Raw genomic sequence first — 19409 nt, 5'->3', positions numbered from 1 at the left:
GACTTGAAATTCAAAGCTTGATACTTGACTCGAGCTTAATCAAACATTTATTTTTAAGCTCAAGCTACTTGAGCTTGATTAAGCTCGTTTATTAATTTTTATATTTAAGCTTGAACTCGAGCTTGATTAAGCTCATACGTATTTGAGCTCAAGTTTAGCTCGATGATTAAGCTTAGGGTTAATAATATCTATTAAGAGTAATAATTTCATTTAATAATATAAAAATATTTAAAACATATATTAAAAAATAGAAAAAGGCTTGATAAGACTAGCAATCTGATCAAGCCAAATATTATTGAATCCGAATTCAGCTTGACTGATAACTTAAGTTACTCGAGCTTGACTTGATAATTATCAAATCAAATTCAAGTATTTTTTAAAGTCGAAATCAAATAATTTACCAACAACAGTGTCTCATTAAAGTGCCTAATCCAAAACACCTTGCTGTACTCCAATTGAGCAATAAAAGGCACTAAACTGGCGCAATTACAGTGCTTTTGAAACCAAAAGAAGCATTAATGATTTGGATTTGGAAGTGTATACTCTAATTTGATGAAAATTAATTTTGTAATTTTGTAATTTTTGAATTTATTAATTTTAGTTTTATATTTTTAAATTTTGAAATTTTAGTCTTAACTTAAATAATAGCAGTTGAGTCTATTTAGTTAAATTCAATTATCAGTCTTATACTATGCATATAATTGTAGATTTGGTTCATATTCTCTAATTGGATAATTCTAAGTCCTTATACTTTTTGAATTTTAAAATTTCAGTATTGACATGACATTATGAATTTAACAATTATTCTTTAGTGATGACTGAAATTTGAAAATTTAAAATTACAGGAATTAAAAATATTCAAATTAAAATACAAGGACTAATAGCAGAAAGTAATCTTGTTAATATGAATCTTCTTCAAGAGATTTAAGTTAGATGAAGTCTCTGTTTTGTTGTTGGGAGAAATTTTGGTGATGGACAAATTGGTTAATTGTTAGAGCCCACCTTGGTACAATATGTGAAATAATAATGATGAAAGATGCAAAACTTTTCTACAATATTAACATATTTCAAATTTTTTTTTGCTCTTTGATAATTACAGAGTCGCCTCTAGCGTCATGAACCTCTAATTCTATCTGGCATCTAACATTGTAATGGTGACTTCATTAGATGAAGTTGATTGTTTCCTGGATCTACAATCGGCTACCGTCGCTGATGGCAGCTGATCTTTTTCAATGAAATAACCAGGCTGATTCGGTTGAGGTAATGTACTTTCGCCGCCTAACATAAGCAACACCGATGACATCTTGGGTCTATCTTCTGGGCGTTGTTGCACACATAAGAGAGCCACATGAATACATCTTAAAATTTCACTTGTAATGTAGGTGCCATCGCTGGTGGTGGCGTTGCCTCCGTCAGTATCTCCTATTGTTTTATTGATTAGTTCCACTGGTCTCCCTTCTGTCCACAATCTCCATGCCTGAATTTTTTTTTAATACAATTGATTTGTTAGCATGATAGAATTGTTCGAGAATCGAATTATGTGAATTAATTTTAAAAAGTATTTCAACATAATATCAAATAAAAAAATTTAATTTAACTCACGAACATCTGTACTTTTGAATAACAACTTAATACAAAATATTTATACTTATATATTCGAGTTCGATTTGACTTAGAGACCCTTGTAGCTAGAAATAACAATTTAATAGGACACATTTATACTTACATGTTCGAGAAGATTATGGTTAATATCCGAGTATCCCCTGTTTCTCTTCCCGGTAATAATCTCCAAAATCAAAACTCCAAAACTAAAAACATCAGATTTCATTGAGAAACGTCCATAAAAAACATACTCTGGAGACATATAACCACTGAAAAAAATAGAGAGAGAAAGAATCACTCAGATTAAAAACCTTAAGAACATCGAAAAATTTATAAATAAATATCTACTAAAAAGCAACTTACTATGTTCCGACAACTCTTCTTGTTTTGTCCTCTATTTGATCTCCACCAAACATCCTAGCCAAACCAAAGTCTGAAATCTTGGGATTCATATCATTATCTAATAATATATTACTTGCTTTTAAATCTCTATGAATAATCCTTAATCTAGAATCGTGATGAAGATAAAGAAGTCCTCGAGCAATCCCATCTATGATGTGAAATCGCCTTTCCCAGTTCAACAATTTGTTTCTTGTTTTATCTGCAACGAATATGATCAATCTTATCTATTTTTTTTTATTGATGTCCAAAACCTATATAACTTCGACTCTTCAGTTTTTATGAAATATTCTGTTTGATATCCGTATTTGATTTATATCCAAACATGAGTATAGAATAGAGGTATTCATTGATCAAACCAGACCCTTATAAAAATCAACCATATAGATATTAGCCAATTTTTCAAAATCCTTCTATATTTATAAATACTAATCAAATCTATTTAGGATTGTCAATAGTTTTCAACTATATATGTTTTCATTTAATATTTAATAATAAAAATATTTTTAATATTCATCCTATATTTTAGGGATAAATATTAAATTTATTCATGAATTTTGGTCTAATGTGCAATTTGATACACAATTTTGATTTGGTGTAACTATACACATGAAATTTGAATTGTAGTTCATATGTATAAACTTTAATTTTGGTTCAATTGTGCACATTTAAAGAAATGAAAACCTACATATATTTTCATATCGAATTACTATAATTATTTGTATATGCAATATATCAATATAAAATGGTGTTAATTCGATAATATTGTTAGTGATTTGTGAAAATTAAACCAAATCACAATTTTATGTTTAAAATTGTAGAAAATAAAAATTAATGTATGACATTACACATTGAATCAAATTTCATTTATAGTATTGATGTTAAAAATCGAAAACTAACATAGCGAGATTTGAGCCTTAAATGTTACCGTTCATTTTTTGTTCCGTTTAAACCGTCACAAAAATTAATTGAATTTTTATGCTTATATAAACGGGCTTGAGAAAAATTAAATATAGCAATATTAAACACTTAAAATCGAATCGAGATTATTGAGTTGAAGATACGAACCGAATATGAAGTTGTCTAAACTTTTATTTGGCAAGTATTCGTAGATTAGCATGCTTTCATCTCCCTTAAGGCAGCAACCAAATAGCTTTACCAGATTCCGATGTTGAAGTTTAACTATCAATGTCACTTCATTCTTGAATTCATCAAATCCTTGCCCTGAATCCTTTGATAGTCTCTTCACTGCTATTTCTTTCCCTTCTTTCAACATACCCTTTTCATTCAAAAAAAAATGTCAGCAAACACGAAATCGAGTCATAATTTTTTTATGTTACTCGAATTCAGATATATGTATTTGTATTTATTTAAATGTATTTGAAGTATTATATTTGATACCGATTTCCTTAATCAAGTTAACATAAGATATTGCTTCATAATTACCTTATATACATGACCAAATCCACCTTGTCCCAACTTGTTGTTGCTTGAGAAGTTATTTGTTGCATTGGCTATAGTTGCAAAATCGAATATTTGCATCTCCATCTTTTCCTTAGTTTTACCTGGCTCGAAATTTACAATAAATTCTATATCATTTTAACTCGAGTATGAGTGCTGAATACGCATTTCATTAACATATTTTACGTTTTTTAGTAAAATTTTTATATATTCAAAAGATTTTACCTCATATCCATGTTTGAAAAGATATATTATTAGGAGAAGTTTAATTTATTTATACCTAAAAGCAAGTAATTTTATCAACACAATAAGGTTTAATGTTGAAATATGTTATTTGTGTTCTTAAAATAGAAAAATATTTGATACATTGTCGGTAGAATTTTTAAATTCCACAAGTAGGGTCAGGAGTTTGACAAGTGTCCTATAGGGTATAATAAGTTATTAAAAATATATATTTAAAAAACAAAGACACGTCAATTTTTTAAGCTGCTTGTGAAAAAAAAAAAACCAAATAATCACCCTTTTAAAATATTATAAAGACTAAATGACTCACTTTTCTTTATTGTCACTTTAAAACACGATATTTTTTAATGTTCAACTTTAATAGGTAAAAGTATTATAGAGGCCTCTATATGAGAAGTTTGATTGCATTTTGCCCTCTCTATGTTAGATTAAAAAAAAATAGTCTTTCTGTTAATTTTTTCATCTATTTTTATTGTTAAAAATTAGTTTCTATACGTCAACATGAGGTATTCATGGCACGTCATGTCTCAAATATGGTTATTCCTTCAACTACTCCAATTTTTAATACTACAAATGGATGAAATTTTTAACAAAAATGATAAATTCACTCTTTAATCTAACGTCCAGGGATTAATTTACTCATTTTTTTAGAAGAGGGAGCAAAATATAATCTCGAACCTAGATACTTTTACCACTCTAATGTTGTTTTCAATTTTACTTATATAATTCAAAATTAAATATACAAAAACTAAACTGTGGATAGATAGACTAATTTACTCGTAAAACATGTCGAAAATAAGTGTCTGAATATAGAAGTCGAGGGAAAATGTTGGTTTACCTTTGTTGCTGAGATTATTCTTGAGTTTGTATAAGAGAAACAATGTTACCATGGATCCCATAGGTACTATGATGGAGATGGCTATTATCACTGCCTTCTTCTTTTCCATTTTTCTTTGAATTTTATCTGAAATATTTTTTCGAAAACAAATATTCATCAAATAACAGGTCCATTTAAAAGATGAATCGAGTTTGCCAATTGAGTTTTAGCTCGATTGGCATGGGAATTGTTGTCAATGTAGGAGGATATAAGTTCGAGTGCGTTGAAGCATATTATCCTCCTATTTATGGGTTAGAGAGGAACTATAGGTAGTTCTAGATATTGTATAAAAAAAGCATATAATCAAAACTATAATAAAATTGTTAAAAAAAAATGGGCCAAGATTTTAACTTCAAAACTCGAGCTTAATTTGAAGCATTTTAAATTTTATAATATTTTATTTCATCCCACTTTTGTATATTACATCATTTTTATCAAATAAAAAATAAATATACGATATTATAATGTACATATTTCAAAATGCAATAAATTGTCTAGGTTCCAAATTTTAATAAATATAAAAATCTCTAATTATTAAAATTTAAATAAGAATAACATTTTAAAAAAATAGATAAAAATAATATGAACAACTTGAGTTATGAACAAATTTATGCAAAATTCAAAACTTATGAAAAATTCAAAACTTGAGCTTAACTGGACCGGACTAAGGCAAATATGTGGGATACTGTTATCATTCATAAACTAATTTCAATCCAAAACTCTACTTGATTAAACCCGCAAACACCTCCAATAATTACATGTTACTATCGTCTTATTGAATTTGTTTATGGATCGAATTGGGTAAAATTTCAAAATATTTTTTAATATCTTAGTCTAAATTCGGACCGACTTGTATTCACTTTACAAATATTTAAAATAATATTTATATTTTTTTATAATTAAATTTAAATAAATTCGGACCGAAATGACTAAGCCCAAAGTAAAATGATCTCATTTAAACTTAAACTGGGCGGACCTATCGGCCCAAACAGATCTAATTCCACTGAAATCTAAGCTCAGCCCAGCTAGTATTACATTAACAATCCCCAGCCCAAATTCATCCGAAATGTAGGCAAAAAGTCAAAAACTTGGTAAAAAGACATTTTTAGTATATCTTAATTTTGATATCGAATAAATTGATCCTTTAAAAAATCGAAACAATTTAATTCTTATTAATTTCGAAAATAAAAATTAAAGACAAGTAATAATGGTAGTTAAAATTTTCAATCAATCGTGTATAATTTTAATTTATATAAACATATTTTATCAATTCGATCCTAATTCTACAAAGAAATATTTAAAAATTTATAAAATTAAAAAAATATATAAAATTTAAAAAGAATATATAAAGAATACTCTAGCCTCAAATATATATAAATAAATAGAATGTTTAAAATTTAAAGTTAAATTTGTTATCATAATTGATGTGATTAATTATATTCATGGATGGAATTAAATTATTACTATTCTTTTAGGACGGATTCAATTTACTTAATATCGAAATTGAGAATGATTAGAGAAATCTTTTTACTCAAAATTTTACTTGATAAAAAAAAAAACATTTTTTTCCAAATCAGACTAATTGAATTCATTTTGACCCGCAAATAATTAAATAAAAAATTAATTGAATCGAAAATCGAAAGTGGAAAGGGAAGTTGAAAAGGAAGTTTACCTAGCTCAGATATAGGCAATCGAATGTAAAGAGGTTGGACATCCTGTGAAAACTCAGTTATATCAATCAATTCATCCAACCAAACCAAGCATCCACTCCCTTTTGTAACATCCAAATTCGCATACGCCGTGCAAGCGCAGTTCTTCACACAAAATTCCTCGCATTCTTTTAAATTCATGCTACCATTAGCCCAAGATTTCGATGTGTCAGGTAACGCCAACCGTCTCTGCTTCAAAAACCCATCTCCACTACAATCCAACTCCGTCGTCCGACTGCATCCATCCGACGTATTCATCGAGCTCTTTGGTTTAAACCCTTCCAAGCACGAACACAGTGGAAACCTACCGGATTTACAACTCGCATACGATCCACATAACCCATAAGTAGAACATCCATCAGCTTGTGCCGTCGAGAAAACTTGCCATTCATTCCTTTGGTTCCATATGAAACGCTGCATTAAACCAGATGGATCCATTGCGTACCTGGAAATAAACGAACTGTTTTTCAGCTCCGATTTGAAGTAAATTTCGTTTTCATTGATCACGAAATTATATGAATACAAAGGAATTGGACTATCATCTGGTTTCCGAGCTGATAAATAATGACCGTCCCATGAACCTGCTCGGTAAACTGTTTCCGATCCTTTCTTCAAAACAACTTGTGGGTGACCATGAGGATCCATCCTTAATGAATATTGACCTTGTGATGGATCATCTGATGATTTCCATGACGATATATAGTATTCGAAACCAGTGATTAAGTTTATCCCAATCTTCATCCCTGGTAAAAGATTATCACAAGGAAAATCAAAACTTTCCCAGAAAAAATTCTTTGAATCATCCTCGTTTTTCTCTTTCACTACGAGATTTCCTGAATCGAAAAGCTGTAAAACAGGTTCATGGGGAGTTCTTGATGTGTTTGGATTAGTATACCAAACGACGCCGTTGGTTTCGTTGAAAAGTGTGAGGATTCCATTGTTGTCTAAGCTTAAAACTCCATTATTATCTGAAACCGGAACTTCCCTGTTAGCGACCCAAACGACTGTGGTGTTTGAAAATTTATACCATATTCCTACGTATCGGTTGTTCGAATTCTCTGGACTGAAAAAACCCATTTCGAAGGTTCCATTTTCGGATTCAAGTGTTTCACCGCCATCTTTAATGAAATCACCCGGAGTGATGATTTTCATTGTTGAGGCTTTGAAAATGAAGAAGAAAAAGAGAGTCGACCACCAAAGAATCTCCATTAATGAGAAGCTTTTACATTAATGGAAGTTATTGATATAAGATATATGTTAAAAAGGAGGGTCTTAACGTAAAACAAGAATGAAAAGTCTTTGTGGTGTGCTTTTGGTTCATATAAGTCATTGCATGGGCCCTTTACACTTTTATCATTCAAAACATCTTTTTCTATGTTTTGACAAAAATAATATATATAAACGCTGAAGTTAGGTGAGACGGTAAGTGTCTTTTTTATCTTAATTAGTATTCGAAGATTTAATTCTCGTGTTAGGTATGAAAGTTTTAAAACTCGTGGTCAAGGTAACATCTACTCATTTAATTGACCTACAGAAATTTTTAAGTATTTGTACTCTTCTTTAAAAATTTAGTACTTTCCGATTTTAAAATCTAGGTTCAATTGTTAATATTATTTTTTTTGTTAAATTTGTTTGTGTGACATTTTGAAATAATAATAAAAAATACACATGGTAGTAATCTAACTAAAAAATAACATTGTAATGAACCTGAATTTAACAAAATAATTTTAACATCGCTAAAGTTTGGACCTAAATTTTAAAATCTGAAAAATAGAGGAATTAAATTGCTAAAATAAAAGTGCAGGGACTAAATTATAAAAATTAAAAAATATAATGACTTATAGCATATTTTAACCTAATAGATAACGTGAATTGAAATAATTTAAAATATTTGAATTTTTAAAATTTAAATGATCTTGAATTTAAATATTCTAAAAACTATTTGATATCGCCTATGCAATTCATCCAATGGTAAATCTAATTGAATTAATTATAGAGCTATGACACAATCAAACTTGAATGAACGAAATGTTGAATCAAATCGTATCATACCGTTCTCTATTAGGGGTTATTATTCAATTTTGTATTTGTTGTTTTATTTTCTAATTATTTCTTCAATTAAGAAAAAAAGTAATAAAATATTAAATAATAGTAGGAATTTAATGTATTTGGGTTATAAAATAAAAGAATATTCTTTTTTTTGCAGTCTTATTTATTATCATAAGAAAGCGCTCTTCATTCATTCGGTAGAACGTAGGTCTCCAAAATCCAATGTTGTAGATTTAAATCCTATAGAGCATGCTTCTACTTTTGTTAGGTAAAAAATTACATCGAATTGAAAAAAAAATTGAACAACAATTCGAATTTAACCTCCTTAGATAAAATTTTTAATTTTAATTAATTAAATTAAAATTAAAGGAGCTAGTAAAAAATGTTAATTAATCCAAAAAAATGGAAAACAAAATGTTTTATAGCTTTAACAATTAAAAAAAAACCAAAATTGTTTCGAATAGCCACAAAAGAACAAAAAAGAAAAAAAATGGACCAGTATTCTATTTCTAGAGTAAAGATTGTATGAAACTGTGATTCTACGTCATCCTTATCTCTCTCCAATGGGAGAATGACAAAACAGATTCTTGATTTTTAGTCTTTTTAGTTTGATTTGAATTTTTACAGGAGAAAAAAGTTGAAAATCAGTAGGAAGAATTTGATTAATTTATCATTCTCTCATTGCAAAGGGATAAGGGAGACGTGGAATCATAGTTTCATATAATCTTTTCTCCTATTTCTATAGGAAATAATAAAAGAACAAATTTATTTTGAAAAGCCTCAAAAGAAACAAAAAATTGACCACTAAAGCATTCTATTTCTCTAGGAAATAATAAAAGACTTTTCAAAATTTAGAGAAATATATGAATTGGGCGACACTAAAAAAATCGATAATCAATAATAAGATGATTCACAAACCCTCCCTTCAAATTCAATCTATGACGTAGGCAAATTATTAATTAATAGAAAAAAATTATTACGAGAACAAACACAATAAAAAATTAATTATAAAAGACAAGAAAACGAATTTTTAACTCAAGAAATAAATAATATTTTAATAAAAATAAGTTATCTAAGATAAAATATTAGAATCATCAAAACGAAAAATATTCAATTAATCTATCTCCAAATATTTAATATTTAAATTTAATTTATTTTACGATAATAAATTCGATATTCTGAATTATTATTCATTTTATTTAATATTTTTTTCCTTTTAATTTTATGTGAACTAATTTTCACATATGCGGCGTTTACACACTTGAGTTGACCATCATGTTTCCGTTTTGAGTTACTAGTCCTCTTTGCTTACGACATTAATACGACTTCCATCTCCATCAATTCTCAATAATCAAGGCCATTGATTTTCATTGAGCATAGGGTTTACATCTTATCTAGTTTATTCGTCCAAACTCTAAAGGTCTATTTTTCAAATAAGTCGAGTTTTGAATAAGATTTTTTGGCCCGAATTCGACTTGAATCAACTATTGTTGTTTTGTTGATGTGTTGCTGTCATTTCGCTATTATATTACTATTATTTTGTTGTTATTATTTAGATATTGTATAACTCTTGTTTTATTATTAATTTTACTACTATTTTAAACACATTTGATTGCTAAGTTGCAATTATCTTAGTGTTATTTAAGTATAAAGACTTTTTTTAAATGTATTTCAATTTGTTGGGAAAAATTTAATACGGAAGAGTCAGGTCAGGTTCAAATTTAACATTTTTAATATAGGTTGAATTTGAACAAATTTTTAAATTTATTTTCAAACCGAACCAGATACGAACCTAAAAGATAGACTTAAAATTTTGTATCAGACTAATCCAAATTTGGTTCAACTTGACCATAAATCAGGTGTAAGTTGACACTAAGCACACCATTAGAAAAATCAAAGATGATTTTTTTTATTTTGTATATTAGTAGGAATTTGTTTTTGTTTCTTTAGAAAAATGAAAGACCATATTTACATTACTTAGTTTATTTATTTATTTCTCTCAAAAAATATTTTTATTTATTTATTTTTATACAAAGAAATTCATAAGGTCACAAAATGTACCTTCCAACGTAGACATAACGTCAGCCAAAACTTCAAATGCAATTAGTGATAGTGATGGTGATATTCCTAATTTATGTGAGACTTACAAAATTATGTTCATGGAGAAATGAAATATGGTTTGTACCTCATACGGTTTAGTATAATCCAACACTTAATTGAAGGCTTTCTAGTATTAAGGGCTCCAATCCTACACTTTCCCCTTTTTTAATAAATTTGTCAACGGTGCGATGATTCAAGAGTAACCTTCAAAGAAGCGTAGGTAGTAATTTGTCAACCTAAAGGAATAACTTTAACTCTATTATCTTATTTGGTGGCTTTCAATCAACATTAGTCTGAATTTTGCTCTCATCCATCCGTAGGGTGTAAATGAACAAAACGGTTAATGAATTGTTCATGAACTGTTTGTACGACATTTGTTTATACTTATTTATTAAGTTAAATAAACGGGTATGAACAAATTTTTTATGTTCGTTTAATAAATGAACGAACATGAATAGAGGTGTGTTCGGTTCATTTATGTTCAGGAACAAGCTCGTTTATGACTTGTTTATTTATTAATGATATTTTCTTATAAAAATTTTATTAGTATATATTAATCAAATTATCTTGGTTTATATTTGTTTTCATTTATAATATAATTGTTAATATTTATATTGGATTGTTTTATATCTAAACAATATATGTGTGTATGTATTTATTGTTTATTTGTTTGTTTATTATTTGTTAACATTGTTCGTGAACATGTTCGATTAAGATAAATGAAAATATTCATGAACATTAATCAAATAAACAAGCATGTACAAAAATTTGAAATTCTTAACGAATACAAACTGAATACGAATAAGCTTAAAAATAAACAAACGAACATGAATAAAAGTTTATTTATTCAAGCTTGGTTCATTTATAGTCCTATCCATCTAGATTCTGCCACCTCCCACAATTTGGCCTAAGAAAAGTACCTTACATCGTGCAAATGACCATTTTTCCTCCTTGACTTAAGCTCATTCTTTTGCATGGTTTAGAACACTTTCCTCAAATGCTTCACATGCTCTATAAGTGACTTACTATACACCACAATATCGGTAAGATAAACAATCACAAAATAATTAAGGAAAGGCTGAAGTATTTGGTTCATCAAAGTGCATAATGCCATTGGACCGCATTAGTTAGTCCAGAGGGCATTACACTTGTACGAGCCATATTACATCACACAATCTATCTTTGGTTCATCCCTTCAACTATTCTAACCTCAAATCTAACTTGGTAAACAAGTTGATCAAACAAATTTGCAATGAGTGAGATTGGATACCTGTTTTTCACAATAATCTTATTGAATACTCGATAATGGATGCACAATTGTAATGACCCATCATGCTTCTTTTGAAACAAAATTGGTACACCAAATGAGGCTTTAAATGATCTAATGAACCCAACGGCTAAGAAAAATGTGACCTCATAAGAACAAGCTTGTTATATAGATCAACCAGAGATTGATAATCGACTTAAAAATGAAGTTGCCCATGTAGAATAGATTGAGAATACAAGGTCTGTCATGAATACTGTGTTGGAAAAATTAGTTTGAAAATTAATTTAGTTGGGGCGATGGAATTTTAAGAACAAAAATTTGTTGTAATATTTAAGTAATAAATTTGATAAAATAAAGTACATGAGGTTTCAAGACGAAGAGTGCTGCAAAACTCGATGTTGGGTACTTTGGATATCCTCAAATTCGTCTAATCCAATTGAAAACTTTGATGCTTTTTACCATTTGATATTCTCCATTATTCTTTAACTCACGAATGCTTAGAGAGTGAGTTTTAACTCAAAGAATTAAATAAAGGGATGAAAATGAAGACTTCCAAAAGGTAGATATTGACTTCCTCAAGGCGTTAAAAATCAAAATTCAATTTTTAAATTTCAATTATAATTGCTAAGAAGATCGTAATTCTAATTTCACCAATCTAGAACAATAAAAACAAGAAGTTGACGGTACAAAAACTAATAATTTTTGCATAGCCAATTTTTTTAATCTAATAATTTTGTCCATGTCTTCTGAAATGTTGAAACAACCTTCAAACTTGAATAGATAACTTACAGATATAAAGACGTATCGAATTACAAAATTTTCTACAATGTTTTTACGTTCTATATACATTCTTGAAGGTCCCCTTATAGTTTTCTGCCATATAATTTATATGGCAGAAAGGAAGATCTTCAATAGCAAATCAATCAAACATTCAATTTCTTGATCTTCTAGTTTTCATATAAATAAATAGAATAAAGAAAACAAACAAGTTTCATCGAGCAGTAATAACCGAGATTGTAAGTTTATTTTGAGAGGTTTCTGGGATGCTCTGACTTGAATCTTGGACATTTCGGGCATTCGAGAAAGCCGGTTGCACCGGAGAAGGTAAGACAGTGAGTTCATTGTTCAACATCATGACAACGTCCGACATTGTCGGTCGGTTGGCCGCTCGTTCTTCAACACAAAGGAGTGCAATATTCATGTATCTAGTTGCTGCAATTGGACAATACGTATCATGCGTTTCAGGGTTGATAAACTCTAGTGGCCTCTTGCTTGTCCAAAGATCCCATGCCTGAAAAACAAAAGTTCAATAAAACTACAAATGAATCCACATTGACCCAAAAGGCTCACAAAGATTTTCAAGGTTGAAGTAGACAATATCTCGTAACTCAGGCTTTTGTTCCGATACTCGCATTTCCAATAAGATTAAAGGAATTGTCCAATAGAAACCAGTGTTTCGTAAAGCTATAATTGAATCCACATTGACAGACAATATCCCTACTCGGGTTACGTGTGACTGAAGTTATGACACTTACATATCCAATGAGATCGAGAGAATTGCTTAGATAGAAACCGGTGTTCTTTTTGCCACTTAAAATCTCTAACAACAAAACTCCAAAGCTGAAGACATCTGATTTCACTGAGAAGACGCCTCCCAAAGCATATTCAGGAGCCATGTAACCACTGCATTTCATAATAAAGGGTGATTTTCAACTTTTTTTAGTACGTCTACTATCATAATAAACGAGATGTTTCACAGTTTAAAGACGTGCTTATGACCCTAAGTTCACTGATGTTATAAATGTATATACATGATTTACTTACTAAGTTCCAACAATCCGTTTAGTTGCTCGTTGTTCTGTGCCTCCAAAAATTCTAGCCATCCCAAAGTCCGAAATTTTAGGGTTCATATCTTCATCCAACAAAATGTTGCTGGCCTTCAAATCCCTGTGAATAATTTGAACCCTGGAATATTGATGGAGATAAAGAAGACCTTGAGCAATCCCTTCGATGATTCGAACTCGAGTTTTCCAAGGTAGTGTAACCATTGCATTGGTACCTTCATGGATTTAATAGACAAAATGAACATCTAAGTGACAAAGTATGAGAACCTATATTTGACGCCCTCTTAATTTTCATAAAAGTATTCGTATTTTACACATATTCATATATGAATATTGGGTATTTAAATATAGTTGTGTTGTCAGACAAATACTTATATCCATATCCGACAATCACCTCAAAATCTGACTAACATATTATAGAAATGTTACATATTTATACCGAAATAACAAGAAGTAATTACCGAAGAGAAGAGTATCCAAGCTCTTATTGGGCAAATACTCATAGATAAGAATCTTTTCATCTCTTTCAATGCAACAACCAAGAAGTTTGACGAGATTTTTGTGTTGGAGTTTGCCTATTAGCATTGCTTCGTTCTTTAACTCATCCCAACCTTGCCCAGATTGTCTTGACAGCCTTTTCACTGCTACTTCATCCCCTTTCAATAATTTTCCCTGCAAAAGAACAATCTTTTCCCAGTGAAATTTCTCACACAAATGTGATACTAACAATTGCAGATTACATGATTTTATTTCATAAAATTGTGATCACTTGTATAACATTTAAATAGTGATTTGATTCGAAAATGTCACGGTTTAAGGTGCTTTACACATATTGATCTAAGTTTTCACATATATTTCATAATTATACTCATCACTTTGGACTTCGGATTTGAAAATCTAATCTACTGTGACAAAGTTATATATATGTCGACACTTGGACACTCTCCTGAAAGAAGTGTCAATGCTTCATAGCCATAAAATGACTAAAACTTCAACCTGTGCAACCTAAAACCAAATAGACTGGATTTGAATATATTTGTTCATGGTTTGTTCATGGTTGAAATATTAATGTCAACCTATCAAAGTAAAGTTTTATGGGTAAATTTTATTTAAGCAAAGAAAAAATATAGACATGCTTAAAATAGGTTGGAATTAATTATTTTCTAAATATGTGTTGGATTGGATAAAAATTTTAGACCCATATTTCAGGTCGGGTTAGGCTTAAAGAAGTATAAAGTGTGTTAATACCATACTTAAACCCGATTCATGCTCACCTCTAAACTTAAAACAACTTGAATGTGAAATGACTTAAGGTATAAGTTACTAGAACCAAAATGATTCAAACTAGACTTGATCATGAGTTGGGTCACTTACCCAAACCCGAAGGCCCGCATGAAAAGTGAGAGGGTTTGGAAAAAAATTTAGGCCCAAAAACTGAGCTTGGGCAAAAAAATAAGACTTGTTTAGAAAATGAGCTCGACTTCAGGCAATACTTTTTTTACCTGGGCCCGGTTCAGCCCGAATTTGAGAAAAAAAAATCAGCTGCTGTTTGATATTGTTTACTATTGTTATGTTGTTGTTTTGATACCATTTTGCTATTTTATCGCTACTATTTTGTTGATATTGTTTGAATATTGTATAATTTTTGTTTTATTGTTAATTTTGCTACTATTTTAGAAGCATTTTCTTATTAATTTGCAACTATATTAGTATTATTTAAGTATAAAGACATTTTTATATGTATTTTCAATTTATTAGGAAATATTTATTTTAATGTTTTTAGTCTATTTGATGAATTATATTTTTAAAATTTATTTTATATAAAATAATCTAAAAAAATTAATACGGGCCCAAGTTTAATATTTTTTATTCGAGTTGGGCTTGAGCAAAATTGTAGACCCATTTGTGAGCTGGGTCGGGCCCAGGCCAAAAAATGAGCCTGATTTCTTGCACTAGCTTGACTCAGCCCATAATCAGCTTTAATTCAAACTCATAATAAGACAATTGAAAAATCTGAGTCTCAAACATAAATGGTTTGAACCCAAACTTCAAAAATCAAACTAAAAATATTAAAACCCAAATTGACCCAATTAAAATCATCTCAACCTAAAACCAACACGATGAACTTGACGCACATATCTATAATCATAATTTTTATTAGAATCTAGGTCGAAAACCACCCGGATCAAAATCTTAAAACCCGAATTAATCCAATTCAAATTGAGGTACTATTGGAATTTTCAAACAAAATCTATGAAATTTACCTTGTATACAGGTCCAAAACCACCCTCTCCAAGTTTATTTGAGAATGAGAAATTATCAGTAGCAGCAGATACACTGGAAAAGCTGAATAATGGAATTTCCACTTCCTTCTCATGTTCCACTTGCCATCTTCCTTTACATTGTTCCTTTTTGGTATGTGATGGACTCATAGTAACTTCAAATGATAACAAGTCTTGCCCTGCTTGTTTAACAGTTGAGGAACCATATGAATGAGTACATATAACACATAACATGAAACACAAATATGTGCCACTAGTGTCGGATACGAATACTTGAAACAAAATTAAACAGTCTAAAGTGTCACCTTTTATTTTCTCTCTCTTCACCTTCACTTGCCAAATGCAAAATGCTGAAGTAAAAACTGTCATAGTTACTGTCACTGATACAATAACTGTTTTCCTCGTGTTACTTGAGCTTTCTTCTTTTCCAAGAAACAAAATAAGTTAATTATGTCATTTTCCACCATTGAATCCAAATATGAAAAAATGTTACAATTGATCTTACTTTTAGTCTCCAAATCGGTTGCTGCTAGTTTGAGATAAAAATCTGTTCCAGAGCTATTATTAACTGGTAGCTGCTGCAAATTGATTAGTTCTCCAGTCCATATCGAGCAATTCCGATCGGTATACGAAAAACCGGAACACGAGCAGTTACTCAAACAGGATGACCTGCAGTCACCAAAGCTTTGAACCTCTTGTGTCAGATGTTTTTGTGGCAATATTACTTTAGTAAGCATATGAAATCCATCGTTCTTGCCAGTGCCACATTGCAATTCATTTTTCCTTGAGCATCCTTCTTTGAAATCTCCATTGTTCCAAAACTCAACCGAACTCGGTTTGAATCCTGGTAAACAACTACAAATTGGTGATGACATGTTGCTGCAGCTCGAATTGGCACCACAGTAAGCGTATACTTCGCACGGTTGCATCGGTTGACTGTTCAACACGCTCCATTCGTTGTCTAACCATAAGAGTTGCCTCAGTTGTCCCGTCGCGTCGATCGTGAATCGACTGATCGTGTCATTCGTATAGATGTTGTAAGTGAGATAAGCCGTATCAGATTCCGAAACAAAGCTAAAGTTGTACATGTTCAACCTTGTTTCAACAGGGAATTCAAAGAAGTTGTCTCTATCTCCCCATGACCTATATGATCTCCAGTATATCGCATCTCCGTTCATGATCATGATCTGTTTTTCAGGTCCGGAATCCAATTTGAGGGTGAAATTTCCAGGACTCGGGTCATTGGAGCTCTTCCACGAGACATACGACCAAGTGCTCTGAATCCTTGTATCGTATCCGAGTTTCATACCGGGCAAGTAAGTATGAGAAGGGAAATCAAAGCTTTGCCATAATATGCTAGAATTTTCATCTCTCAAAATAAGATTGCCTGAATCCAACAATGTAGCAGTCACATTTGCATTAGGTAATGTCATATCTGTCACCCTGTAAATGATCCTACCTTGCTTAATCTCAAGGTTGCCATCATCGCTTATGCAGAAAAAAGCCGAAGCAGTGACCGGATAATCCCGGTTCGCTATCCAAACCACTGGATCTTCCTTGATATTCTTGTACCAAATTCCCACATAGTAATGTTCTGAATCTGTAGGTTGAAAAAATCCCAACTCAAACATTTCACCAACTGAAACCACTGTTGTTGAGCTATTCAAGTGGTTGCCTGGTCTGATTGTGTCCATTGCAGCACCAGCACATAAGAACATCAGCAGGATAAAAGGATACCAAAATCTGGTTTTCGATACCATTTTGTTTCCGATAAGTAGTCCAAATCCAACCGCTATGAGACGATTAAAACCGGATCGAATTTAGTATCATCTAGAGTCTGGTTTACCAATAGTTCAAAGTTTTGAATCATGTCCAATCAACAAACACGTAATAGACTACCATTAAAATGAATGCTAAGAAGCACTTGAACATCAAAATAAGAGATACCCTTAATCGTATTATCGAATATATATGTATGTATGTATGTATGTATGTATTGAATGCTAAGAAACAATAGCATAAAGACAATACCTGAAGCAAAAGCTTGTTTGTTGCATAAATGTCTATGGCAGTAGGTAGCATCCATTGGCAAGGTAATGGAAGATTAGTTAGATAATTGAAATTATTTATTTCTAAGCAAAAAACAATTGGATAATTGTTCTAAGAAAAAGATTGGTAGACTTGGTCATTGAGGGATTTTCTAAAAGAAAAAAAAATATAAACAAATAAAAGTCCACGATTTCTACAAAGAAAATTGCATATATGTTCAAACCGATTTCGTGTTTGCTTCCTTTAACTATTTGGGTTACTTTGAAAGGTACTTAATTTATTGATTTAGCAATGGCAGATGAATTGCAGAGAAGGAAAGATATATAATAATTTGTCCAAAGTTGATGATTTTAGTTGACTTTGAAGAACAAATTATTGATTTTTATTTTTATTTTCTCATCAGGAATTTTTCTTTAACAGATTGATGCATCTACCATTGAAAATATGGGTTTCTTTAAATCGATAAATTCAACTGAAAATAAGCACGATTTCAAAACAATGATGATTTCAAAAAGAAAAAAAAAAAACCAATGATGAACTTATTTTCAATTAGTGGATGAAGTAAACAATTTTTTTTTATACAAATCTTATCTCTATTTTTACTTGTAACATTTAAATCAAAACACAATACGCATTTAAGCGTGTTCAAACATATCTATTCTTAATTATTACAACAGTAATGATGAAAGATAGTTAATACCATATCCGTAGGCATATCGTTTTTGTTACTAGTGCCAACATGTTTATACATATTTAAAAATTCATTTTAAATAAATTACATTTTGGTCATTTTATTTTTGAAAATTTGTAGTTAAATCACTTAACTTTGAGAATTTTTACAATTGAATCACTAAAATTGTAAAACTATTAATATTTTATTTCAACACAATTGAATTTTATATGTGAATTAGACTCATGTAGTTTGTAATAATTAATAAGTACTTAAATTTATTTATATGTTCAAGTAATAAATTTTAATAGTTTTGATAATTGAACTTATTTGGCTAAATTAATTATACATGTCGATTTTTTATTTGACCTTTTAGGTTTTTTTTAGGTTTTTTTAAGTTTTTTTAGAGAAAAAAACGCGCCCGTAAGTAATAATTTTATTTCCTTAATTTTAGTGCCAAAATTGGTAATTTTAATAATTGGGTCACTAAATATAAATATTTTATTTTATGAAGTCATACTTATAATTATTTTATCAGATTAGTTTTTATTTAAAATCTTTAAAAAACCATTAATGAATTAAAAAGTGATGAAATTACAAAATATTTAATTAATTTAGAATTAGTTATATTAATACTATTTAATAGTAAAACATTTAATATTAAAAAATAAAAATAAAATTATTATTTTGTATCAATATTAATTCATAATAATTTAATGTAAATTATTAATAATTTTTTATAGGTTATTTGTTATATATATTATTTATTAAAACGACACTTCTTGCACAAACATAATGCCTTGCCGATTGAGTGTTCGCGGCATTGTTGTCAGTGTAAGAGGACATGAATTCGAATT

General features: G+C 29.8%; 2 protein-coding genes across 2 annotated transcripts; both read right to left on the bottom strand.

Moving 5' to 3' along the window:
* Positions 1-1045: 1045 nt before the first annotated feature.
* LOC128292731 (G-type lectin S-receptor-like serine/threonine-protein kinase SD1-1) lies at positions 1046-3549 on the bottom strand. Its single transcript, XM_053027646.1, has 5 exons — positions 3448-3549; positions 3070-3280; positions 1966-2203; positions 1789-1871; positions 1046-1329 (listed from the first exon to the last, which is right to left on the bottom strand). Exons 1-5 carry the CDS (start codon positions 3547-3549, stop codon positions 1130-1132), a joined length of 834 nt encoding a protein of 277 aa, XP_052883606.1. The 3' UTR covers positions 1046-1129.
* A 929-nt stretch (positions 3550-4478) lies between these two features.
* Positions 4479-18172, bottom strand: LOC108451646 (G-type lectin S-receptor-like serine/threonine-protein kinase At4g27290). Its single transcript, XM_053027645.1, has 10 exons — positions 17865-18172; positions 16339-17625; positions 16139-16255; positions 15816-16012; positions 14013-14223; positions 13532-13766; positions 13243-13390; positions 12708-12998; positions 6255-7515; positions 4479-4669 (listed from the first exon to the last, which is right to left on the bottom strand). Exons 1-10 carry the CDS (start codon positions 17917-17919, stop codon positions 4479-4481), a joined length of 3993 nt encoding a protein of 1330 aa, XP_052883605.1. The 5' UTR covers positions 17920-18172.
* Between the last annotated feature and the right edge of the window lie 1237 nt (positions 18173-19409).

The sequence above is a fragment of the Gossypium arboreum genome, chromosome 5 (assembly GCF_025698485.1).
Source record: "Gossypium arboreum isolate Shixiya-1 chromosome 5, ASM2569848v2, whole genome shotgun sequence".
Classification (NCBI taxonomy): domain Eukaryota; kingdom Viridiplantae; phylum Streptophyta; class Magnoliopsida; order Malvales; family Malvaceae; genus Gossypium; species Gossypium arboreum.
The sequence above is the reverse complement of the archived record's forward strand: the minus strand, read 5'-3'. Positions and strand labels throughout refer to the sequence as shown.

What these genes read in the sequence shown, in the direction of transcription:
- LOC128292731 (XM_053027646.1), bottom strand. Translation starts at nt 3,549, where the DNA reads ATGGAGATGCAAATATTCGATTTTGCAACTATAGCCAATGCAACAAAT. An exon ending in AGAAGAGTTGTCGGAACATA is followed by an intron (nt 1,872 to 1,965) that starts GTAAGTTGCTTT and finishes TATTTTTTTCAG; the next exon opens with TGGTTATATGTCTCCAGAGT. An exon ending in TTTTGGAGTTTTGATTTTGG is followed by an intron (nt 1,330 to 1,788) that starts AGATTATTACCG and finishes TCTTATGTGTGC; the next exon opens with AACAACGCCCAGAAGATAGA.
- LOC108451646 (XM_053027645.1), bottom strand. Translation starts at nt 17,919, where the DNA reads ATGGATGCTACCTACTGCCATAGACATTTATGCAACAAACAAGCTTTT. An exon ending in AACCGATTTGGAGACTAAAA is followed by an intron (nt 16,256 to 16,338) that starts GTAAGATCAATT and finishes TTCTTGGAAAAG; the next exon opens with AAGAAAGCTCAAGTAACACG. An exon ending in TTACAATCTCGGTTATTACT is followed by an intron (nt 7,516 to 12,707) that starts GCTCGATGAAAC and finishes TTCCATTAATGT; the next exon opens with AAAAGCTTCTCATTAATGGA.